Source organism: Taudactylus pleione, unplaced genomic scaffold (genome assembly GCF_031769625.1).
Source record: "Taudactylus pleione unplaced genomic scaffold, aTauple2 ptg000366l, whole genome shotgun sequence".
Classification (NCBI taxonomy): domain Eukaryota; kingdom Metazoa; phylum Chordata; class Amphibia; order Anura; family Myobatrachidae; genus Taudactylus; species Taudactylus pleione.
Window position 1 is genome coordinate 6107576 of NW_028284767.1, and position 22029 is coordinate 6129604.

Below are 22029 nucleotides of genomic sequence, written 5' to 3' on the forward strand. Positions count from 1 at the left end.
TGAGCAATTGGGGGAGAAGGGCTCTAGGCAGGGAGGTGACCAAGAACCCGGTGGTCATTCTCTGTCAGAGCTACAGCTTTCCTCTGTGGATAGAGGAGAACCTTCCAGAAGGACAACCATCTCTGCAGCAATCCACCAATCAGGCCTGTATGGTAGAGTGGCCAGACGGAAGCCACTCCTTAGTAAAAAGCACATGGCAGCCTGCCTGGAGTTTCCAAAATGCACCTGAAGGACTCAGACCATGAGAAACAAAATTCTCTTGGCTGATGAGACAAAGATTGAACTCTTTGGCATCAATGCCAGGCGTTACGTTTGGAGGAAACCAGGCACCGCTCATCACCAGGCCAATACAATCCCTACAGTGAAGCATGGTGGTGGCAGCATCATGCTGTGGGGATATTTTTCAGCGGCAGGAACTGGGAGACTAGTCAGGATAGAGGGAAAGATGAATGCAGCAATGTACAGAGACATTGTGGATGAAAACCTGCTCCAGAGCACTCTTGACCTCAGACTGGGGCGACGGTTCATCTTTCAGCAGGACAACGACCCTAAGCACACAGCCAAGATATTAAAGGAGTGGCTTCAGGACAACTCTGTGAATGACCTTGAGTGGCCCAGCCAGAGCCCAGACTTGAATCCAATTGAACATCTTTGGAGAGATCTGAAAATGGCTGTGCACCAATGCTTCCCATCCAACCTGATGGAGCTTGAGAGGGGCTGCAAAGAGGAATGGGCGAAACTGCCCAAAGATAGGTGTGCCAAGCTTGTGGCATCATATTCAAAAAGACTTGAGGCTGTAATTGCTGCCAAAGGTGCATCAACAAAGTATGGAGCAAAGGCTGCGAATACTTATGTATATGTGATTTCTTCGTTTTTTCTTTTTCTATTAAGTTTGCAAAAATCTCAAAAAAACTTTACACGTTGTCATTATGGGGTATTGTGTGTAGAATTTTGAGGACAAAAATGTATTTATTTTATTTTGGAATAAGGCTGTAACATAACAAAGTGGAAAAAGTGAAGCTCTGTGAATACTTTCCGGATGCACTGTATAGCAGTGCTATAAAAGTAACTTCAGTAAACATTATTGCTAGAACTCTGTATTCCAAGTACAGGTTGAGTCTCCGATATCCAAAATGCTTGGGACCAGGGGTATTTTTGATATCAGAATATTCAGTATTTTGGAATAATTGCATACCATATTGAAATGTCTTAGGAATGGGACCCAAATCTAAACACAGAATGCATTTATGTTTCATATACATCTTACACACACACACAGCCTATAGGTCATTTTATACTTTATTTTTAATAATTTTGTGCCTTAAACAAATTTTGTGTACATTCATCAAAAAGCAAAGGTTTCACTATCTCAGTCATGCTAAAAATATTCCGTATTGCAGAATATTTGGATATGGGAGACTCAACCTGTAATCAGTTATATGTACAAAAACCTATTGTCTGATTTTCCCTTCTTTAGAGAAAACAAGTAAATTTTGTCTTATGCTAAATATCGAAGTATACTGAGATGATCAATTTATTTCCCCCCCTCTAAATAATCCATTAATATTCTTCCCATATAACAGTAAGAGCTGTCACTGGGCTGATAGGTACATTACAGGAATCCTCTGTAGGAAATGTACTGCTTTCTGTAGGGAAACGACCTCTTTGTAAGAGGCTTCATATTTCTCAGTCCACCAGTTCTCTAATGCCAGGTATTTAGCTGGAGATGCTGCAAGTACCATTCATTGATCTATAGCCACAACTTTAAAACTTAACCAAATAGACTATTTAGGAAATAAGGTGGTGGTAGTGGCCCAGGCATTTTGCTTTGTATATCAGACTTTTGTTTTAAGACTTTCAATGTTAATTTACTTTTCTGGTCAGACTGTTAGAATGAATGGATATTTCACAGCTGATGTCTACTATCCACTTGTTCACACATTCACACATTTCATCCTGTGCTTTATCTTAGGAGCAGCCAGTTCAACCACAACAAATCCATTCCAACCCAACCAACAATCATCTCTTACCTTGAACCAGCTTCGTTCCAGCCCTGTGATGTCATTGGGACAGCAAGTTACACCAGCTGGACAAACACCTGCAGCAATTCCTTTTAGTTCTGTCTCACCAATGGTGTCCATGTCCCCCCTGGCACCGGGAATTCCTCTAGCCAGTGTGTCGCCAATGGTTGGGATGCAGCCTGGAGTGGGCGGCCTTCCGGTTGCCGCAGTGCCTCCCGGTGTGTCTATGAGTTTGCCTGCTATGATGCCAACGCAGCAGTTAGTGACACAGCCACTGATGCCCAATCTATCCGCACAAGCTGTGACGAGTACCACCAACCCTTTCCTGTTATAACAGCCTGTGTGATCATTGAGTTCGTAATGGTGATGACCGGGGGTGATGGGTCAAAATGGTATCTCTATGCTACTACCACAGAATGTTCCTGTACCCTACATCTTTTGTGGCAGCCCTATGTTAGCAGCACACGTTATCTCTGATGTCTGCTTCCTTTTCACTGTGCCTCTGAATACCAGGAAATAGTATTTTGCCCTCCTTGCAGTACAGGTAAAGGTGTGTTAGGTAGGAGACCCTAGATTTAATATTCTTTTCTGCAGGATGATTGATAATCAGTAGTATTATGCCAGAATTTGCTGTCCGTGTTCTTTCCGTTTGCTCGCCCCTCATCCTTCTTGCATTAATTAGCAGCACTTCACAGTATGGATAGTTTTGTTTGCTTCTGCCTAGTAGCAATCCAAGGGTTATTCAGTTGTGAGCTAAGTGATATTTGCTTTAAACATCTATTATTATTATTTTTTTCCATTTAAATAAGTGTTATTTGCCTACACTATTTTACCTGCATTTACAGCCCACTGAGCGTTGTGCCCTTACTCTTCCCCCGGAAAGCTGTCTCAGTTGCTCCACGTGTAAATACAGCATCTCGCTCTAGCACCTCCGTGTCACTGGACCACAATGAAATATTGCCCTGTTTAGAAATTTCTATTCATAAAACACTAAAAAAACAAAAAATAAACTAAGCTCTTTAAATGGCAGATGCAGTTGTGTGCTGTGGCGGGGAATATTGCCATAATAGCAGGACGGTTCCTATTTATTAGAATGAATTCATGAATGCTGATTTAAGTGGATTTTTAACCCTTGAGTTTATTCCAATTCTTTCCTATTACCAATCAAATATGTGATAATGATCTGTTTGATAACCACTTAATAAACTGATGGCTTTGCTTGGTGTGCTGTCCATCTGGTTCTATTCCGTATATATTTCCGTAAGTGATTTTCCTCCCGTAGAAGAGGGAACGATGTTCAGATAAAGACAAATGGGGGAGAAGTTCGATTACACTTTTTTCCTTATTGTTTTAAAGTAAATGTCATGCAAATTACAGTTTAACAGAATTGGTCTATAAAAAGTCTTGTCATGTGTGAAAGTGTGATACTTTATAGCTGATTGAAAATGAAAAGTTTTATTTGTATTTTTTTTTTCTTTAATTTTGTATATTTTATCTACATGAATTAGTTCTTCATTTAAGGGAAAACTGCCAACTAATGGTGCTGTCATTCTTAGGAGAACATAGCGTGTTGTGTGACCGTAACCTCACATGTAGTGTACAATGAAATACAATTCACTGCTGTAACCTATTTCCATAGAAAATATTCTCCTCAGATTTCTCTATACTGACTTGTAAGTTTGTATAAATCAGCACATTCCCAGGAAAGTTCCAGCTCTTCACACATGGTTGCTATACATTAGGGGACTAATGGGGGTATTCATGAAAGCTTGGAGAGAGATAAATGTGAAAGATGAAGCATCAACCGATCAGCTCCTATCTGTTATTTTTCAAACTCTCTGGGGGCCATTCAACTGTCTGAGGTGGCTACTATTTTTTTTTTAAGGCACTTGAAGGAGCAATTCATTTGTTGCGCCGCTGGCGCTGGCATGTTTGCTTGCACCCTCATGAGGGTGCAAGCAAAAATGTGATAAACCCGTGGTTAGGGCACCCAAACAACAGTTTGGGTGTCTTAACCAGGACTTTAGACTAATTTAGCCATTTTACATAGCTAAACCTGGTCTAATAGAGCATGAAGACCGTGATCATTAATGGGCGCCCAGAACAATTGATTTGCAACACTGGGCGTCCATTCATTATCACGGGTAAAAAAAAAAAAAACAATTGAATCGCACCCAGTCTGTACAATGACGATTAGTTGCATATGGATTGGTACTTTATCTCTTACAATTTTATCTCTCTCCAAATTTTCTTGACTACCCCCATATGACCTCTTTTACACTTACAGTAACTATGCTATACAATAGGGCAGGCCTGGCCAACCTGTGGCTCTCCAGCTGTTGTGAAATTACAAGTCCCAGCATGCCCTGCCTCAATTTTGCTGTTAGGGAATGCTAAAACTGTGGCAGGGCATGCTGGGATGTGTAGTTTCACAACATCTGGAGAGCCACAGGTTGGCCAGGCCTGCAATAGGGAATAATGACTCCTTTTACACCTAGAGTAACAGAAATAGTGGGAATAGCAATAGGATTGTATTACTAGATCAATGGTTCTTAAACTCAGTCCTCAGGACACCAAATAGATAGTGTTTTCCAGGTCACCTGTGAATCTTTAAGTTGGTCATACAGATGTGTCTTCATACACTATTGTCACAGCAAGCAGCCCATCTCGGCGCTTGGTCCTGTGCACCCTGGCTCACGCCGAGCATTTCTTCTGCGTCTTGGCCAAATGCAACAAAACCGCTTCATGAGCCTGCACTGATTAACTTTATATGTGACTCTTGTATATCTGTGTGCGACTGAGTCTGTATGTGATGTGCAGAGATGTCGCAGATTTTCATGTCATGTTTCATTGTACAGGTTCAGACTGATAAGTGCAGTCTTGTAGCACCACGTGGCGGCTCATTCCAGCAAAAAGACACTACACCGCGCAGCTCACTTGCGCCAGGCATCTTGTGCTGCATGGCGTATTGCGGCTAGGTTTATGAGGACACATCTGTACATATGGTTAGTGGTCCTGAGCACTGGGTTGAGAAACACTGTACTAGATTAAACATCCACAGTGAAGCACCAGTAGCCCAATATTCTGTGAGAAGTCTATAACTGAGATACATTCATTAAATGAAATATGATTCACATTTGTTCTAATAAATACATTATAATATTTAGGGATTCTTCCCCTGAACAAAAAAAAACACTTCCTGTCAGGTGTAAAATGTATTATCCAAGTTGCAAATAAAATTGATGAAATCATGGTTCAGACTGTAATTAGCTGACTGACTACAGCACATCAGCTGCGGGTGTGAGGCCACGATCGGGTGTGAAAAACACCTTTTTTTTTATACCAGAACATGGCAGGAGTGAGTATTATTACTTCACCATGCACTGGCAACACTTAGTGCATACTAAGTACCGCACACTTCGGTGGGATAACATACATGTTAAAGTTAAGATTTTTAGGAGCACTTTGTTATAATTGCAAATATATAGGTATCGGGTCCCTTATCCAGTGGCTCATCACTGCTCAATACCAAGGACATTACTGTTAATTTCTCTCTCTCTCCCCAGCACGACAATGATAGGAGGACACTAATTAGTGACAAATAATCTGTACAATAGTGTTTCCTATAGTTGAAACCAGGGCTATTTTTCTGGAAAAATTAGTTCAGGAACTGTGGGTGGAGCAATAGAAATGTCTCTATCGTAAAAATTGTATTATTCTCCTGACGGAAAGAATTTCTTCCTTTAATGTCTTTTGATTCCTATGTGGTGGTATATTCCTGTATCAATTCAGGAGGTATCCCTTAAGTCAGTGGTTCCTAAACTGTGCGCTGTGGTGCCTCGGGACACTTGCAGGGGTGCCTCAGGTTGGTGGTCCAGCACCAAATCAAATTATTTATGGTCAATGTAATGTAAATATGTGGACAAACAGAAGTGCAAACCTGTCCACCACCACATAACTGAACCGGAGGGTGACAGGTAAGCGCAATTTACTTCACTATACTGAAAACAATGCAGATACTCTAGGGCGCCTTAAGTGGATAAATTGGAGCATCCTGGAATTAGACCCTCACACCAAGAAATCACCTGAACATGGCCATTTGGCCCCTTATTAGTAAAGCAATATAATATTTATTCTTGATTAAAAAAATATTTTCAATCAAATAAAATTTGCATACATCAAGTAAGTGGTAACCAAACAATTAACTCCTTAGTAGGGCAGATGAAACTTCACACAAACACCCCAAAGGGTGCGAGCTCTATGGTGGGAGACCTCACTGATGACGGATGGGACTTCTTCAGGGGTACAATCAAAATTGGAGTGTATTAAATTACAAGAATTACTTCACAGATTTATACAGCAAATAGAATTTCCAATGTGGTCAGATGGAGAATATCAAACGTTAACATATATCACACTGAAGGAATTATTTCTCAATTTCATGCATGAACTAATGCTCCAAATATGACTTGAAATCCACATCTAAAGTGTGTCCTCAGGTAAAACCTCCAAGTGCAAGTAGTGATATTGATTGTATCCCATGCAAGGGACAAAACACGTAGGGTTTTATTATGGGGCCATACCCATCTGCCATCAGCGAGGTCTCCCACCATAGAGCTCACACCCTTAGGGGTCTTAGTGTGAAGTTTCATCTGCCTCACTAAGGCGTTGATTGTTTGGTTTCCACTTTTACTTGATGTAATCAAATTTTATTCTATTAAAAATTGTTTTTTATCAAGAATAAATATTATATTGATATTATATTGCTTTACTAATAAGGAGCCAATTGGCCATGTTTCGGGTGATTTCTTGTGAGAGGGTCTAATTCCAGGATGTTCCAGTATATCCACTTAAGGGATACCTCCTGAATTGATACAGGAAGATACCACCATTAAGGAACAAAGATTATTCTCCTAACAGAAAGAATGTCATTTTTACAATAGAGACACTGTTGGTGTTTTTGGCACCCCCTCAAATCTATAGCATTCTGTTGTGTCTCTTTGGGGCCTACTAACACGGGTTCCGATTTGAGGTACTGCTTTTTTTTCTTATATTTATTTTCAGCTCAAGATAAGGGTATTTGTGGAAAAAAAAAAATATATATATATATATATAATATCTAGAGACAAAGTTACTCAAAAGGAACTTTAAAATAAAACTTATCTTATGGAAAATACATTTTGGCCCAGGACATTACGTAAGAGTTGAGAGGTTCAGGAACTCAGTTCTTGCTTGTTCCTTCTGAAAAATAGCCCTGGTTGCAACTGTCTGTTTCTGATCACTGCACCACTGATGGTCGAACTTTAATGATTGGGAAGCTGATATATTTTATTATGTATATTATGCCAGGTCAATAAAGCACTGAGAAGTTGTAGGCATTCTTGCAGATCAATAGCATTCTTTGATCATTGCAGTACTGTGATTGTATACCCCATATGCAGCGATTGCACAGCTTTAAGTGATAGGAAATCTTTGTGGTTACAATAACTATCCGAAAGCCCCTCCATTTTAACATTTTAATAATCTAGTTTACAGACCAAATATAGTTAACTATAATTTAAGCACTTATAGCACCCTAATAACAGGGAAATGTGAAATCATAAACTGTATTGTATAATATCAGAATCTTAAAAAATTATGAAGGGGACTCTACATCGCAGTTTGATTGTACAACATTCCTGTCATTCAACTGCATTCTGTAAATCATACATTCTAATACGTATAAGTGTATGATTTGTGCAGGTAGTATTGGGCTAAATATGCCATTAGGTGACTATGGTAAGCAAAGCAGCCTCCCATTCCATAATGCTCTGTTTACAGAATTCACTTAATAGAGGGGAATCATTAATATGTATTTTATTTTTGTTTGTTTTTTTTTATAAAATTTTAGGCTTGGGGTACAAATTACGGGGGAAAAAACCTTATCTGAAATGGACCATCCGCAAAGTATTACAGATAATGGATCCCATATTTTTAATTGCAGAAATTTCCTTTGGACATTGATAAAGATATTTGTAACCAAATGTACGTCATATGGGGAATACCATTTGACTTGACTATATTAATCAACTTGTGTCCATACGTTCCCAAGTATGAAAATGTATTCTTTGCACACAAATTATTCCTGCATGTTGTAGAGTAAAGGAAAATAAACCAAACCTTAATCAAAATTTTGGTGGTGTTCCTACAGCCACAAAAGGCATTGATTTGTCATTACATTTTTAATATTGCAGGGTTTGTTTTGTTTTCAGCCAGGTATTTTTTTTTTCTGTAAATGCACCCACTAGATATTTATAAATGCAAAGGATTTGTAGAGGGAAATTCACCATTTTAAATGAGGAATTTACATTAATGTTCAGTTTTATGTATTGAAAGACCTGTTTTTTATAATCAAAAACCTTGCTGGAGAAATACAGCTTACCTTCAAGCCAGCTTTCCCCTTCCTCAGCTGCACAGCGTGATTGAAGGTGACCATTTCCTGCTCCTCTAGTTTTTATACCAGAATTGTAATGAGGGGGATCCTTCGACAGAGGGTTCCGCGATAATGGTTGTTACCGTAGATCTGTTTCCACCTCCCCTTTCCTCGTATGGTTGGGCTGGCAATTTCCATATGAGATAGCTAGACCATGTTTGTGGAGAAGCGATTTCTCCAGTAGAGCATCTCTCTGAAGCCCTGGGTAGCTAGGTTGATAGGCCAAAGGGACTTTTCCCAAAGTAAATTGTTTTTAGTATGGAATATTAAAAGGACCTTGTACTTGTTTTCTCTATACACATTTCTCAAGTTGCTTATAAGAAGTTGTGATAATGTGCATACTGAAGTATAAGCTTTCCATCAGTTTTCATGGTCTTAGGCTGAAACAATGTACTCTTCCAATGTATCGTACATTTCACTTTCACCACAACCTTGTATATGTGTACTGTACATGAGTTCTTAATCGTGCAGATACATTTTTGTTTTATATTGTCGGTGAATCAACTTGGACTGTGCTATGAATTTCTAATCTATTCATCAAGATTCAGGCTCTTATTTAAAAAATATATATATTGTGTGGTGCCTTAACCAATTCTTGATTTGATTTTTTGCATAAGTGAAACGAGTAAAATTAATACTTTAAAAAAATTAAAAAAAAAACATTTTTAAAAATCACATAGTGTAGATTACAAGAGGCACTTGGATTAGTTTTGCTGTTACTTTATCACTGCAAAAATATTACGGGAACTTTTTAAAATTAGAACTCAGAAGTTAGGTGCCATTTGTCTTCAAAATGTTGATTGTTTTTGTAACCGTGCCGTATGGAAGCATTTCTAATACCACTGTAGACTTTTATATATGTGGTCATAACGGATATATTAAATTATTCGATAAAAGGTAACATTTCACTATACTTGAATGATAAATGGCCATATGTGAATGCTTGGCACTCAGTTTGAAAGAGATCCATTCGCATAGAAAAACTGGAGGAAGCTGTTTTTTGTTTTTGTTTTGGGCTGAATTTATGAAAATGTATTCTATTAATTACTCTGCATTGAATCCACTCAGAAATTGACAGCCTCACTGCGTCTTGGTGACTAGTTCACTTCTAAATACATAAGTTCCTAGCATTTCAACATTCAGAAACAGCTGAGACTTGCACCATGGTTTTCACAGCACATGGTGGGGGCAGGACTAAGAAGACCAGAATTACATGCAAGTAAGAAAATAAAAATCAGTGTGTTTGGAAAATAATTATGCTATTGTAAATTTTAAAAAAAATATTATATGCATAATAAGATTAAAATGAATAAAAGTAATTAGTGTGTGGTACATGTGTTTTTTTTTTGCTTTAACTAGTTTCACAGTTTGCTTGTAGACCATGTGAAACCTGATCTTGGGAGGCTTTTACTGAAATGCTATAATCCATGTGTAATATTTGTATTTAAAGATACAAGCAATTAACAGTGGTGTTTAGTTTTGCTCAGATCAAGTGAAGACACGGATATTACATATTTATCTCGTACTGTTCTCGTTGCAGGTAACATTGATCACACTAGGGTGGTATTCTTGGATTGGGTACGGGATGCCGGGGCTCGGGATCATGATGCCGGCATCCCAACAGGGTTAGGATACAGACACTTGCCGGTCAATATCCTAACCCTCCCTCCCTGGTGCCCAGGGCCGTAGAGAGCCTGGCAGGGCCCGGGTAAAGAAGGGGGTGTGGCCTAATCACGGGAGGTGTGGCCACACCCTCTTGAAAAATATATATATATATCACTTTTGCAGCGCCCCAGCCCGGCGCTAAGCAGTGGGAGGGGTGCAATCAGTGTGATCACTCCCCCCCACAGCCATAGGAGACTGTTCTGGCTGCTGCACCGGACCTGGGCCCCTCTAGCGGGCCCGGGTTAACTGTACCCGCTCCCCCCCCCCCCCCCCCTCTCGGCGCCCATGCCGGTGCCTAAACCTAACCATCCCCCTAACCCCTGTCGGGATGCCAGCGGCGGGCTTCTGATATGTGGGGATTTCAGCACCCCCATTCCAACGATCAATACATTGACCGGATCCCGTACTCTTTGCACTGAAGGGATGTCATTGCTTTTTACACTACCTTGTGCAACTTATAACAGTCACGTTGTTGCTAGGCAGGGTTTTGCCAGACATTTGTACCACTGGCATTCTATACAAAAACACAGTATAATTTTTAAGCACTGCTGAAAAAGTGCTGCATATAAACACTTATTGTATGCATGGATTTCCATGTAAGGAAGCTGGAATACTACTATGGACCAAATTCAATTAGCCCTGTTATTTAACTGGGGTGAAAAAGGGTGGTAGCCTCGGGCTGTAACGTCTGGGGCTATTCAGTTCCAGCCCTTTATTCACCCAAGACCCTTTAACATCCGTTAACACGCTCTTTAAGATGGATTTCTTTTCGGGTCTGCCTTCATGCCTAATTGAATAGCCCCAGGGAATCCGTTAGCCTGCAGTAAATTACCTTGGCTAATAGAATTTCCCTCATATATATATCAATAAAAACATCACTTTCACTTAATGTGATCCCATGTTTTTTATATATGTTTGTTTGTACACTGGACTCCTCTTCACTTGCAAGATCAGTAAGCATAAGCCATTAGCTGTGGGCTGGACAAGAGGTTGCACATTTTAACAAGCATTGGATGCTTTATATGTGACCAGGCATTTTTGGCAGCCCTAGAATCAAACAGTGGTTAGCATTGCTGCCTCACAGCGCTGGGGCCACGTGTGTTTGTGTGTGGAGAGGAATTTAGACTGTGAGCTCCCATGGGGGCAGGGTCTAATGTGAATGAAACAATTTCACTGGAAAGCGCTGCATAATATGGTGTCACAGTACAATAAACAATAATATGTTGTGTGTATTCATTGTCGTCTTTATTTGCTTTGGTATTTTTATCATGTATAGGTGTAGGAAAAGGTTCTGTAATCTTTGAATGCACTGGGGTCAATCTTAGGTGCGAGTTTGTTTCATGAAACTCAGATACCACTTTTATACCTAAATTCTGGGTTCCAAACTAGATCAGACCTGAAATTTAGCCAGCGCCAACCCAGGATATTCCCAAATCTGCGCCATTCACACCGGAGCCGGGTCTGCAGTGACCCGACTCTTCCGGCGTGGAAGTGGACACTTGGAGATGACGTCCTCTCAAAGCGCCACTGAAGCCGGCCAATTGGCCGGCAGGCGGTGCACTAGTGACCCGGATTGCGCTATTTACACTGCAGGGTTTCACGGGTCATTCCCGTGTTTAAACCCTGCAAGTTACCTGGGTTGGATTGCCAGGTCACTAGACCTAGGAATCCAACCCAGTTCCCTTTTACACCAAGGAGCTACCCGGGTTATAACCCGGGTTTTAGCTCTGGTGTAAAAGGGGTAAGTCTTAGCACTCGAGGGTTAAATTAAAAGTCCAATTAAAAATGCCTATTCGTGTTACTCGCAGAGGGATGTTGTGAATTGCCTGCCAAATGCAATGTGAGAGAAGTGCCTGAAAAAGTGGGGTGACCTTCCTAGACCCCTAAAAAGTGGCCATTTCATTTGCAGAATCATACAGAAGGCTGTTAGTAGGCATAAGGCAAGTACTAGATGGTGTTAAATAGCTGATTTGTGGATTTTTTTTCTAAAGTAAAAATATGATCAAAAGCAAACTTTTTTTCCTTTTTTATTTGCATTTTTTCCTATGAAAGTAAAAGTAGCAAAAAAACGCTTTTAGAGTACTTTTGAGGTGACCAAAGAAAAAAAAGTTATCCAAAAACTAAATACTCTAATTAAATTTGGGGTGCATAAAGCAACAGAAAAAAATATTTTAGGGTAATTTATTTTAAAGAAACCCCCAAAAATTGTCATTATTGGACAAATTAAGCTAATTGGAAACTTCTCATTGCCTAATTAGTCATAAGGGGGGGGGGGGGGCGCGGTCGAAGGGGTTCTACAAGGTGTCCCAGCATTTTAACCTTAAAATAGTTTTACCCTACCATTTCTCACCTCCAGGAAGGTGCGAACGGAAAAATCTAAGTTTACTCTGGTTCGATTCGCGTTTGTAATGATTGTAAAACGGAATCGAAATGTGAATTTGTTGAGAAAACTGCAATTCGCCCCTAACTGGATTTGACCTCATTGTGTATGTATTTTACTCAGAGAATATGCAGCAGAGTGTAGTGTGTGTATGTATGTATCCTCTATAAAGGTTAGCTTGTTAGTTCTGGATGTAATATTATGGTGAGCAGCTGGTCAGGATATGCTAGACCAAATGTTCCCAAAACTCTGCCTTTACAGTCCAGGTTTTAAGGATATCCTTGTTTGAGTCCAGATGGTTAAAGCAAATGACTGAGGTACTAATTAAGTCATCTATGCTCAAGCATGGATATCCTTAAAATGTGGACTGTCTGGGAACCTCTGCGCCAGACTGAGGTTTATATACCGGGTATAGCTTTGTTCACTATTGTAGTACAGCTGCTCTGTTGGGATTATGGGCCTGATTCATTATGGATTGCTATTGCGATCGCAGCTGCAATTACGCAAACAGTCTTACCTCAAAAATATGGTAATGATTGCAATCGCAATGTTGTCGCAGCCTAACATAAGGATGCCCCCTTTATCTTACACACATCCGTAAAAGTCCAAGCTGCGTATGGCATCACAGTGGCTAATTTATGCACGCCCCTGTAACGGCATTCAAACACACAGGCACGCCTGCGTTTCACCAACCACCCCCCGTAACCACTCCCAAATGTTTACTTCCTGTCAATCACTCTGCGATGGGTCTGCGATGTATGCGCAGAAAGCAACAATCGGCCAATTGCGTGCATTATCGCAGTTGCTATCGGTAATGAATTGGGCCCTATATCCCTACATTTTGTTTAGTCATCCCTTTCAATATTTTAATTGCTGATTTGCCACCCAACATTCATATATCAACCACTTTTGAGACTTGCTTATGTGTTCTTTAATACATAATTCAGACTTCTGCTGTGCTTTAAGTAAGGGGATCAGCTTGCTGCTTCTGTAGGGTTAGCTTTTCCTCTGTAGGATCATCTGCTTCCTCTGTAGAAATTACTTCTTCTGGAGGTAATTGATTTTCAGAGGTGTCATCAAGTCTGTCTTTTCTTTCCTTCCAGTAATACAGTCTACAAAGAAGGGGGAAAAAGCGAGATGTCAAACACAACAGAAAAATGCAAAGCCAAATTATTGTAAGACCAGTGCTTTGCTTGGTAGGCAGTTCAATTTGTAGTTTCCGTATAGGTAAGCATAGAGTATCTTTATTGGTTGTGTTTGGGATATCCACAAGAATGGGTCCATATGTATTGATAGTGGTTGGTTTACAAGCTTTGGTTTCTGTTGCCCTCCCGTAGTTCTTTGATGACCCTTAATGGGAGAAGTTGTGCACAGTTAAAACTTTTTCCATAGAGAGTCCTTTGTTAGGAATTAATAGGTATTTAGTAAGTGGTGGAGTCTAGTTTTAAACATATAGGAGTTCGCCATAGCTATGTCAGGGTTCTGAGGGAAAGTGTCCCTATCTAGGCCACTTCATGTTTAGAATAGCGGTTGCCACCTTGGCTGTTCATGAGCAAATTGTCATATTTGTGTTGGAAGGGTCCATATTTTGTCAATTGCTAAAGTGTAGGATACTATGGTTTATGTTTGAGGAAGACCTACAGTAGGCAAGAAACAATGTGAACCAGTGGCGTTTCTATAATGGAAGCAGGGTGTGCGGTGCAGCCTCTAGAGTGTTGCTCTGCAGCTCCAGTCCGGCGAGCTGCAGAGCAGCAAATATCACAGGGAAAATGGCGGAGGCTATTTTTCCGGAGACTTGAGCATGCTCAGTAGAGATGTCCATAGGAATAATGAGCAGTAGATTCTGGCACCAAGCCAGGGTCATCTGTACACTGGCCCTCTCCTTTCTGAAAACGACTCTGAGGTGAAGCCTTTGCCATTCTCCCTAGGCATGTTAAAGACTTACAGAAATCCATTCAACTTGCAAATGTGTGTTAATAAGGCTATAAGATGTAAAACACGGAACAAGAATGTTGATGGGGATGTACCACAAAAGAAGACACTGCAGACAAATATTTCTGAGTATCTGAAGTTAATTTAAGAGCATCAGGATGTTCCACAGCAATACTGGCAAAATGTTCTGTGGGCAGATGAAAAGAAAGCTTAGGTCTTTGGGGGCGGAGGGGGGTAAACATAACACTATGGGGATGATTCTATTTAGGACTGCTGGGCACAAAATGGTCGGTTTTTGTATGTAGCACATGCGATTTTGCTTATGTCCGTCCTATTCTACAGAACTTGGCCATATCTGTCATTCCGTGATATTCGAGGTTTTGGGATGGCAGCAATGCGATCACATGGAACTGCCTTGACTTGTAGAAGTGTTGTGGGAATGTAGATAGAGCTCGGTGTTGCTCATACTGGGAAGGGGAAGCCTGTTTATGACATGTCTTGCACCTAGAATGGGGCTGGTGCAAGTGTCTATACAAATGATAATGGTTGTGTTGGCTGGAGTAAAATCAGTGGATGGCACAGGTTTTTCTACCTGCGGATGCAGGAACCCCCGCATTAGCCCTACAAATTCTCGCAGTAACATAACATAGTAAACCTGGCTTCCACAACTACAGCCACTGTGCATGTGACTGAATCAGCCCCTATGTGGGTAGAAAGAAAGGCACAGCACACCAGCATCGAAGCCTCATCCCAGCTGTATAGTATAGTGGAGGGAGCATCCTGGTTTGTGGCTGCTTTGTTACCTCAGCCTAGAAAATTAATTATAACGTTTATCAAGACGATTTGCAGGAGACTAAAGCTGGCCACACATCTAAAGATTATCTGTCCAACCAGCCAACTTGTTGATTGGTTGGAATGAAAATGTGGTAAGGATGAAAGCAAATGACAATCAGCAATTTGCTCAAAAACGCCAGAAAATGGACAAAAACTGGTGTTTGAACAAATTGTTTAGATCAAACATGTAACAAACTTGTCTGACGACCATTTTCATCTGTTTTATGGCATTTAGGAGCAAATTGCTGATCAACAGTTACTCCCATCCGTTACCAGATTCTCATTCCAACCAATTAACAAGTTGGCTGGCTGGATGTAAGTTGGTCTAGTGTGTGGCCAGCTTAAGACTAACTGTCCGCCATTTGAAGCTCAACACAACTTGTGTGATGCAACAATGACCAATGTATGGGATCCCGTAAGCATCGCGTCACTTACCGCCCAGCCTCCCAATAATACATGGGGGTAAGTGGTATCAGCGCACATAACGTGTGCTGATACCTCAACATTTAATACATCTCTCCCATACAGTGGCGAGCTGCAATTAAAATGATGTACCTCCAAAATGTTTTATATTAAAAATTCACTATAGCAGTGCCAAAGTGCTGAGCAACGTATGAACGGTCAGTTGGCCTGACAGTTCCGCCAGCTGCAGCTATCGATATCGACAGCTGTAACTCATTGCCCTATCCCCTATAGCCACAGCGCTGTCCCTGCTGCGGCGGCTGCCAGCTCCAGGGCTGCACGCGGGATCCCGCACATGTTCAGTGGAGCCGGCTGGGAGTGACATACAGTGCATCAGCACTAAGCTGATGCACTGTGTGCTCTAGCAGGGACCACTCCCCTCCTCCGGCCAATGAGATGTTCATGCATCTCATCTTTAGGGCTTCCTGCTTCGCCTCGGTAAAGAGGCAAAGCAGGAAGCGTTATAGCGGCATAATAACGGCCGCTATAATACATCTCCCCCATTGTTCATTGTTTGGAAAAAATGTAGAACTTGCTTGGCTAAGGCTCGTATACAGAATTCCCAATAATAGGTTAATCGCTCCTTAATATTCATAAGTCTTAGAGAATCTGGAGCTGTTCTTTATTCTGAGAGAGACTCAGAGGAGCAATGAAATCTTTACTATAAAACTCTTTTATGCCAATCCCCCGGATTATGCTTCTGCACATGTCTGCCATACTCGATCATGTCATGCTTAAAAAAATTTGGGGTAAAAACTAAAAGCATCACACATTTGGGCCATTTGTGTGATTAGAAGAATTAACACACTGCTAACCTACATGTAATTAACCCTATTATCCCAAATCTAACAGCTTCTAATTAACGTACCTCTTAATAAAGGCCTCACTTCCAAGCAGTGGAGGCTCCAGAGGTGGGGTTGCAGCGCAGTCCAAAATTCAAATAGGGGAGTCACACAAACTGCCATTGCAAAAGCTGCCAAACATTTCTGGCTAGAACTAACTGGCAGTTGCTGTGGTTCCCCTATTTGAATTTTGGACTGCGCTGCAGCCTCACCTTTGGATCCGCCACTGCTTCCAAGCGATTCAAATGCTTTACAAACCAAAATATTTTCATAAAACAGTATTTTAATTCTTAGGTGGAAGACAGATGTGCATGGCACGTGGTAGATGAACCAATCTGGTCCATGATATTTTTCAGCTTCCACTCATCACATTGAGACCAGGCTGAAGATTCTGCGGGGTGGGGAGGATTCTGATATCTAGACCTGACCACATACATTTCACTCCTGTCCCCACCTTTGTGTCCCATCTAAACCACCATGCCTTGCTATGCTTGGTGGTTCTATTATTTTGCTTTGTTTAATCTCTTCCCAGAGCCTAGGCTAGCCCTGGTCCATTCTTTTCCTTCTGGCAGTGATGAGCATTTGAACACTATAGGTGGACATATAGTTTGTGTCAACCTAATTTCTCCTCTCAGTCCTGCAAAACCCCTGGCCTTCCTCAACTTTAAACTGCTGGAAACCTTAAATACAGAAAAACTGGTGCTCTGGATTCCAAATTCCTGGAATGGAACGGATATCCAAATTGTATTCCACTTACAATATTTTTAAATAACTACTTACTTCTAGGTAATAGTGAATGCTATATTTCTTCATAAAACTACTCTCATTCCTAGATATTAATGGTAACCTCTGATTATATACTGTACCAACATATTTATGCTTTTTAATTCTTTATTCCTAAATTTCAATAAAAACTATTCACAAAAACAATTGATAATTTCCAATGGATTTCCAAAGCTAGAGAAGACTTAATATACCAAATGGTAGCGGCTTAACGCTTTCCTGCGAAGTACAACTAAAGATGTTTCAAGTAAGGTAACAAGACTTCACACGTGTGTAATGTTCTCTTTCTATTTTCCCACCAGGCAAGAGCAGGTAGACCACTGCTTTCCCTCACTGCCACAGTCTGAGCCTCATATCAGTCATACTGTCCCAACATCAGCTGGAAGCTGGCGGAACCATGGTCAAACATTGAGGTGCGTAGTGTGATCAGATTTCTGCATCTAAAGAGCACATCAGCAGCTGAAATTAATTTCCAACTTGTCGGGGTGTACAGCGATAACATGTCACAACCGGTTTGGTGCACTGCCTTTGATAACGGCAAGACAGACATTCAAGATAAGCAGCGTTCCGGGCGGCTAAGCACATCCACCACATATGACAATTTGTGCCACATTGAAGGTCTGTTTCAGGAGGACAGTCACATTCGAGTTAGTAATATTGCTGACAAAGTGAACATCTCAGTGGGCACTTTGCACAACATCGTTCATGAGCAACTATGGTACAGGAAAGTGTTCATGCCTCAGAAGTTCACAAAACCAATAGGACGGGATTGTCACTCGTGCACTTGATGTGGTAGGGAGTGAAGTTACAGGTGATGAAATGTGGGTGCTTCATGTGACACCGATTTCTTCTATGCCGGGATAGATGCCTTGGTATACCATTGGAACAAATGCTTAGAAAAGTATGGGGACTATGTGGAAAAATATGTGCCAAGGCCATACTATCGATTAGGTATGTATCACAATCCCAATTGCAAAATGCCGGCTAGGGATTCATAATGGGCGTCAAGATATCGCCGCCTATCATAATCCCGACGCCGGAATCCAGGACGAAGCAGACTCGAATGAGGCAAGTCCGGTGCTCCCGTCCTCTTAGTCGCAGGGGGGGGGGTGTTAGGTTTAGGGCACCCTGGGGGGGACTTAGGGTTAGGCACCCCCCAGGGAGGGTTAGGCTAGTTTAGGCACCCCTGAGGAGGAAGTTAGGGTTAGGAACCCCTAAGGGAGAGTTATGGGTGGGAGCGGGGAGGATTAGGTTACTTGCGCGCCGCTGATGGGATTTAAACTGGCTGCATTTCAATCCCTTTCCATTGATAATACATATACAGCGGGTAACATAAGTATTGAACGCATCAACATTTTTCTCAGTAAATATATTTGTAATGGGGTTATTGTAATGACATTTTCACCAAATATCAGCAAAAACCCATGCAATCCACACATTTAAAGAAATCAAACCATAGATGTCCATAAATGAAGTTATGTGTAATAATGTGAAATGACACAGGGGAAAAAGTATTGAACACACTTACTGAAATTCATTTAATACTTCGTACAAAATCCTTTGTTGGTAACGACAGCTTCAAGACGCCTCCTGTATGGAGAAACTAGTTGCATGCATTGCTGAGGTGCAATTTTGGCTCATTCTTCCGCACAAACAGTCTTCAAATCTTGAAGGTTCCGTCGGCCTCTTCTATGAACTCTGATCTTTAGTTCTTTCCATAGATATTCAATTGGATTCAAGTCAGTTGATTGGCTGGGCCATTCTAGCAGCTTTATTTTCTTTCTTTGAAACCAATTGAAAGTGTCCTTGGCTGTGTGTTTGGGATCATTGTCTTGCTGAAATGTCCACCCTCGTTTCCTCTTCAGCATCCTGGTAGATGGCAGCAGATTTTTATTAAGAATGTGTGTAGGTACATTTTTCCATTCATCCTTCAATCATATGAAATGTGCCAGTGCCGTATGCTGAGAAACAGCCCCACACCATGATGTTCCCACCTCCAAACTTCACTATTGCTATGGTATTTGTGGAGTGATGTGCAGTGCCATTTCTCCTCCAAACATGGTGTGTATTATGGCATCCAAAGAGTTCAATCTTGGTCTCATCTGACCAGACTATACTCTCCCAGTATTTCACAGGCTTGTCCAAATGTTGTGCATTAAACTATAAATGAGCTTTAACATGCTTTTACTTCAGCAATGGAGTCTTGTGTGGTGAGCGTGCATACAGTTGAGTGTATTACTTATTGTTTTCTTTAAAACAATTGTACCTGCTATTCCAGGTCTTTCTGAAGCTCTCCACAAGTGGCTCTTGGACAACTCTTCTGATTAATTATTTTCACTCTGTCAGAAATCTTGCGAGGAGCACCTGGACGTGGCCAGACTAATTTATGGACATCGATGGTTTGATTTCTTTGCATGGGTTGTTGCTGACCTTTGGTGAAAATGTCATTACAATAGCCCCATTACAAATGTATTTACTGAGAACAATGTTGATGTGTTCAATACTTATTTTACCCGCTGTATGTACAAGATGAATACATTTACAAAATTAGGTTTGTTACCTTTATTTATTGAACCACCCTCGTAGGATGGGTCAACCTGAGTGTTGTCATGTTTCTTATGACTTCTTCTAGCTCCTTTTACCTTCCAGCTGGAACTACAGTCAGGTGCATAAATATTGGGACATTGACAGAATTTTCATATTTTGGCCTCTATCCACCACCACAATAGCTTTAAAATGAAACAAACAAGATGTGCTTTAACTGCAGACTTTCAGATTTAATTTGAGGGTAATTGCATGCAAATCAGGTGAACGGTATAGGAATTACAACGGTTTCTATATGTGCCTCCCACTTTTTAAGGGGCCAAAAGTAATGGGACAAACTAAACAATTCTAAATCTAACTTTCACTTTTTAATACTTTGTTGCAAATCCTTTGCAGGCAATTACAGCCTGAAGTCTGGAACGCATAGACATCACCAGACGCTGGGTTTCATCCCTGGTGATGCTCTGCCAGGCCTCTACTGCAAATGTCTTCAGCTCCTGCTTATTCTTGGGGCATTTTCCCTTCAGTTTTGTCTTCATCAAGTGAAATGCTTGCTCAATCTGATTCAGGTCAGGGGATTGACTTGGCCATTGTATAACATTCCACTTTTTAGCCTTAAAAAACTCTTTGGTTGCTTTTGCAGTATGCTTCTGGTCATTGTTCATCTGCACTGTGAAGCGCCGTTCAATGAGTTCTGAAGCATTTGACTGAATATGAGCATATAATATTGCCCGAAACACTTCAGAATTCATTCTGCTGCTTTTGTTAGCAGTCACATCATCAATAAATACAAGGGAACTAGTTCCATTGGCAGCCATACATGCCCACCCCATGACACTACCACCACCATGCTTCACGGATGAGGTGGTATGTTTTGGATCATGAGCAGTTCCTTTCCATCTCTATACTCTTCTCTTCCCATCACTCTGGTACAAGTTGATCTTTGTCTCATCTGTCCATAGGATGTTGATCCAGAACTGTAATGGCTTTTTTAGATGTTGTTTGGCAAACTCTAATCTGGTCTTCCTGTTTTTGAGGCTCACCAATGGTTTACATCTTGTGGTGAACCCTCTATATTCACTCTTGTGAAGTCTTCTCTTGATTGTTGACTTTGACACATATACACCTACCTCCTGGAGAGTGTTCTTGATTTGGCCAACTGTTGTGAAGGGGTTTTTCTTCACCAGGGAAATAATTCATCTGTCATCCACCACAGTTGTTTTCCATGGTCTTCCGGGTCTTTTGGTGTTGCTGAGCTCTCCGGTGCATTCTTTCTTTTTAAGAATGTTCCAAACAGTTGATTTGGCCACACCTAATGTTTTTGCTATCTCTCTGATGGGTTTGTTTTGATTTTTCAGCCTAGTGATGGCTTGCTTCACTGATGGTGACAGCTCTTTGGATCTCATATTGAGAGTCGACAGCAACTGCTTCCACATGCAAATGTCACACCTAGAATCAACTCCAGACCTTTTACCTGCTTAATTGATAATGAAATAACGAGGGAATAGCCCACACCTGTCCATGAAATAGCTTTTGAGTTGATGGTCCCATTACTTTTGGACCCTTAAAAAGTGGGAGGCACATATAGAAACCATTGTAATTCCTACACCGTTCACCTGATTTGGATGTAATTACCCTCAAATTAAATGTCATAGTCTGCAGTTAAAGCACATCTTGTTTGTTTAATTTCAAAGCCATTGTGGTGGTGAATAGAGGCCAAAATATGAAAATTCTGTCAATGTCCCAATATTTATGCACCTGACTGTATATGTTTATATTTAAAGGGTGAAAAAGGCTATCTGTGGCCGATATATGTTAGGATAAGGGAGTGTACATAACTTGTATACTAGCAATCCGGATGTTCCCAAAATAGTAATGAGAATCTCCAATGCTTGGCAGTAAACAAAAGCAAGGATTCAACAGTAGTCTATCCCCTTTCCAAAATGTCAGCTGCTGGAATGAACCACATGGCTCAAGACAAATTTAGAACCAAGGCAGATACAGTAAAACTAAAATTTAAATATGTGCATTTACAATAAGCAAGTAGTCAGAAACATAGGCTTAGGAAGGGGGGGCAATGGTGGGCTAGATGAT

At 40.9% G+C, this 22029-nt stretch overlaps 2 protein-coding genes across 7 annotated transcripts in view; one reads left to right on the plus strand and one right to left on the minus strand.

Moving 5' to 3' along the window:
* Nucleotides 1–3244, plus strand: part of LOC148508445 (epsin-1-like) — a 130457-nt gene extending 127213 nt beyond the window's left edge. For all 6 annotated transcript variants that reach the window (XM_088444553.1, XM_088444552.1, XM_088444554.1 and 3 more), the window contains one exon: nucleotides 1973–3244. In XM_088444553.1, coding sequence (XP_088300679.1) covers nucleotides 1973–2355 — 383 coding nt within the window. In that variant the 3' untranslated portion in view covers nucleotides 2356–3244. The remainder of the gene's footprint in view (nucleotides 1–1972) is intronic.
* A 10255-nt stretch (nucleotides 3245–13499) lies between these two features.
* The window catches only part of LOC148508446 (uncharacterized), a 38297-nt gene continuing 29767 nt past the window's right edge, over nucleotides 13500–22029 (minus strand). The window contains exon 5 of the mRNA XM_088444509.1: nucleotides 13500–13650. Within this exon, the coding sequence (XP_088300635.1) occupies nucleotides 13500–13650 (151 nt within the window). The remainder of the gene's footprint in view (nucleotides 13651–22029) is intronic.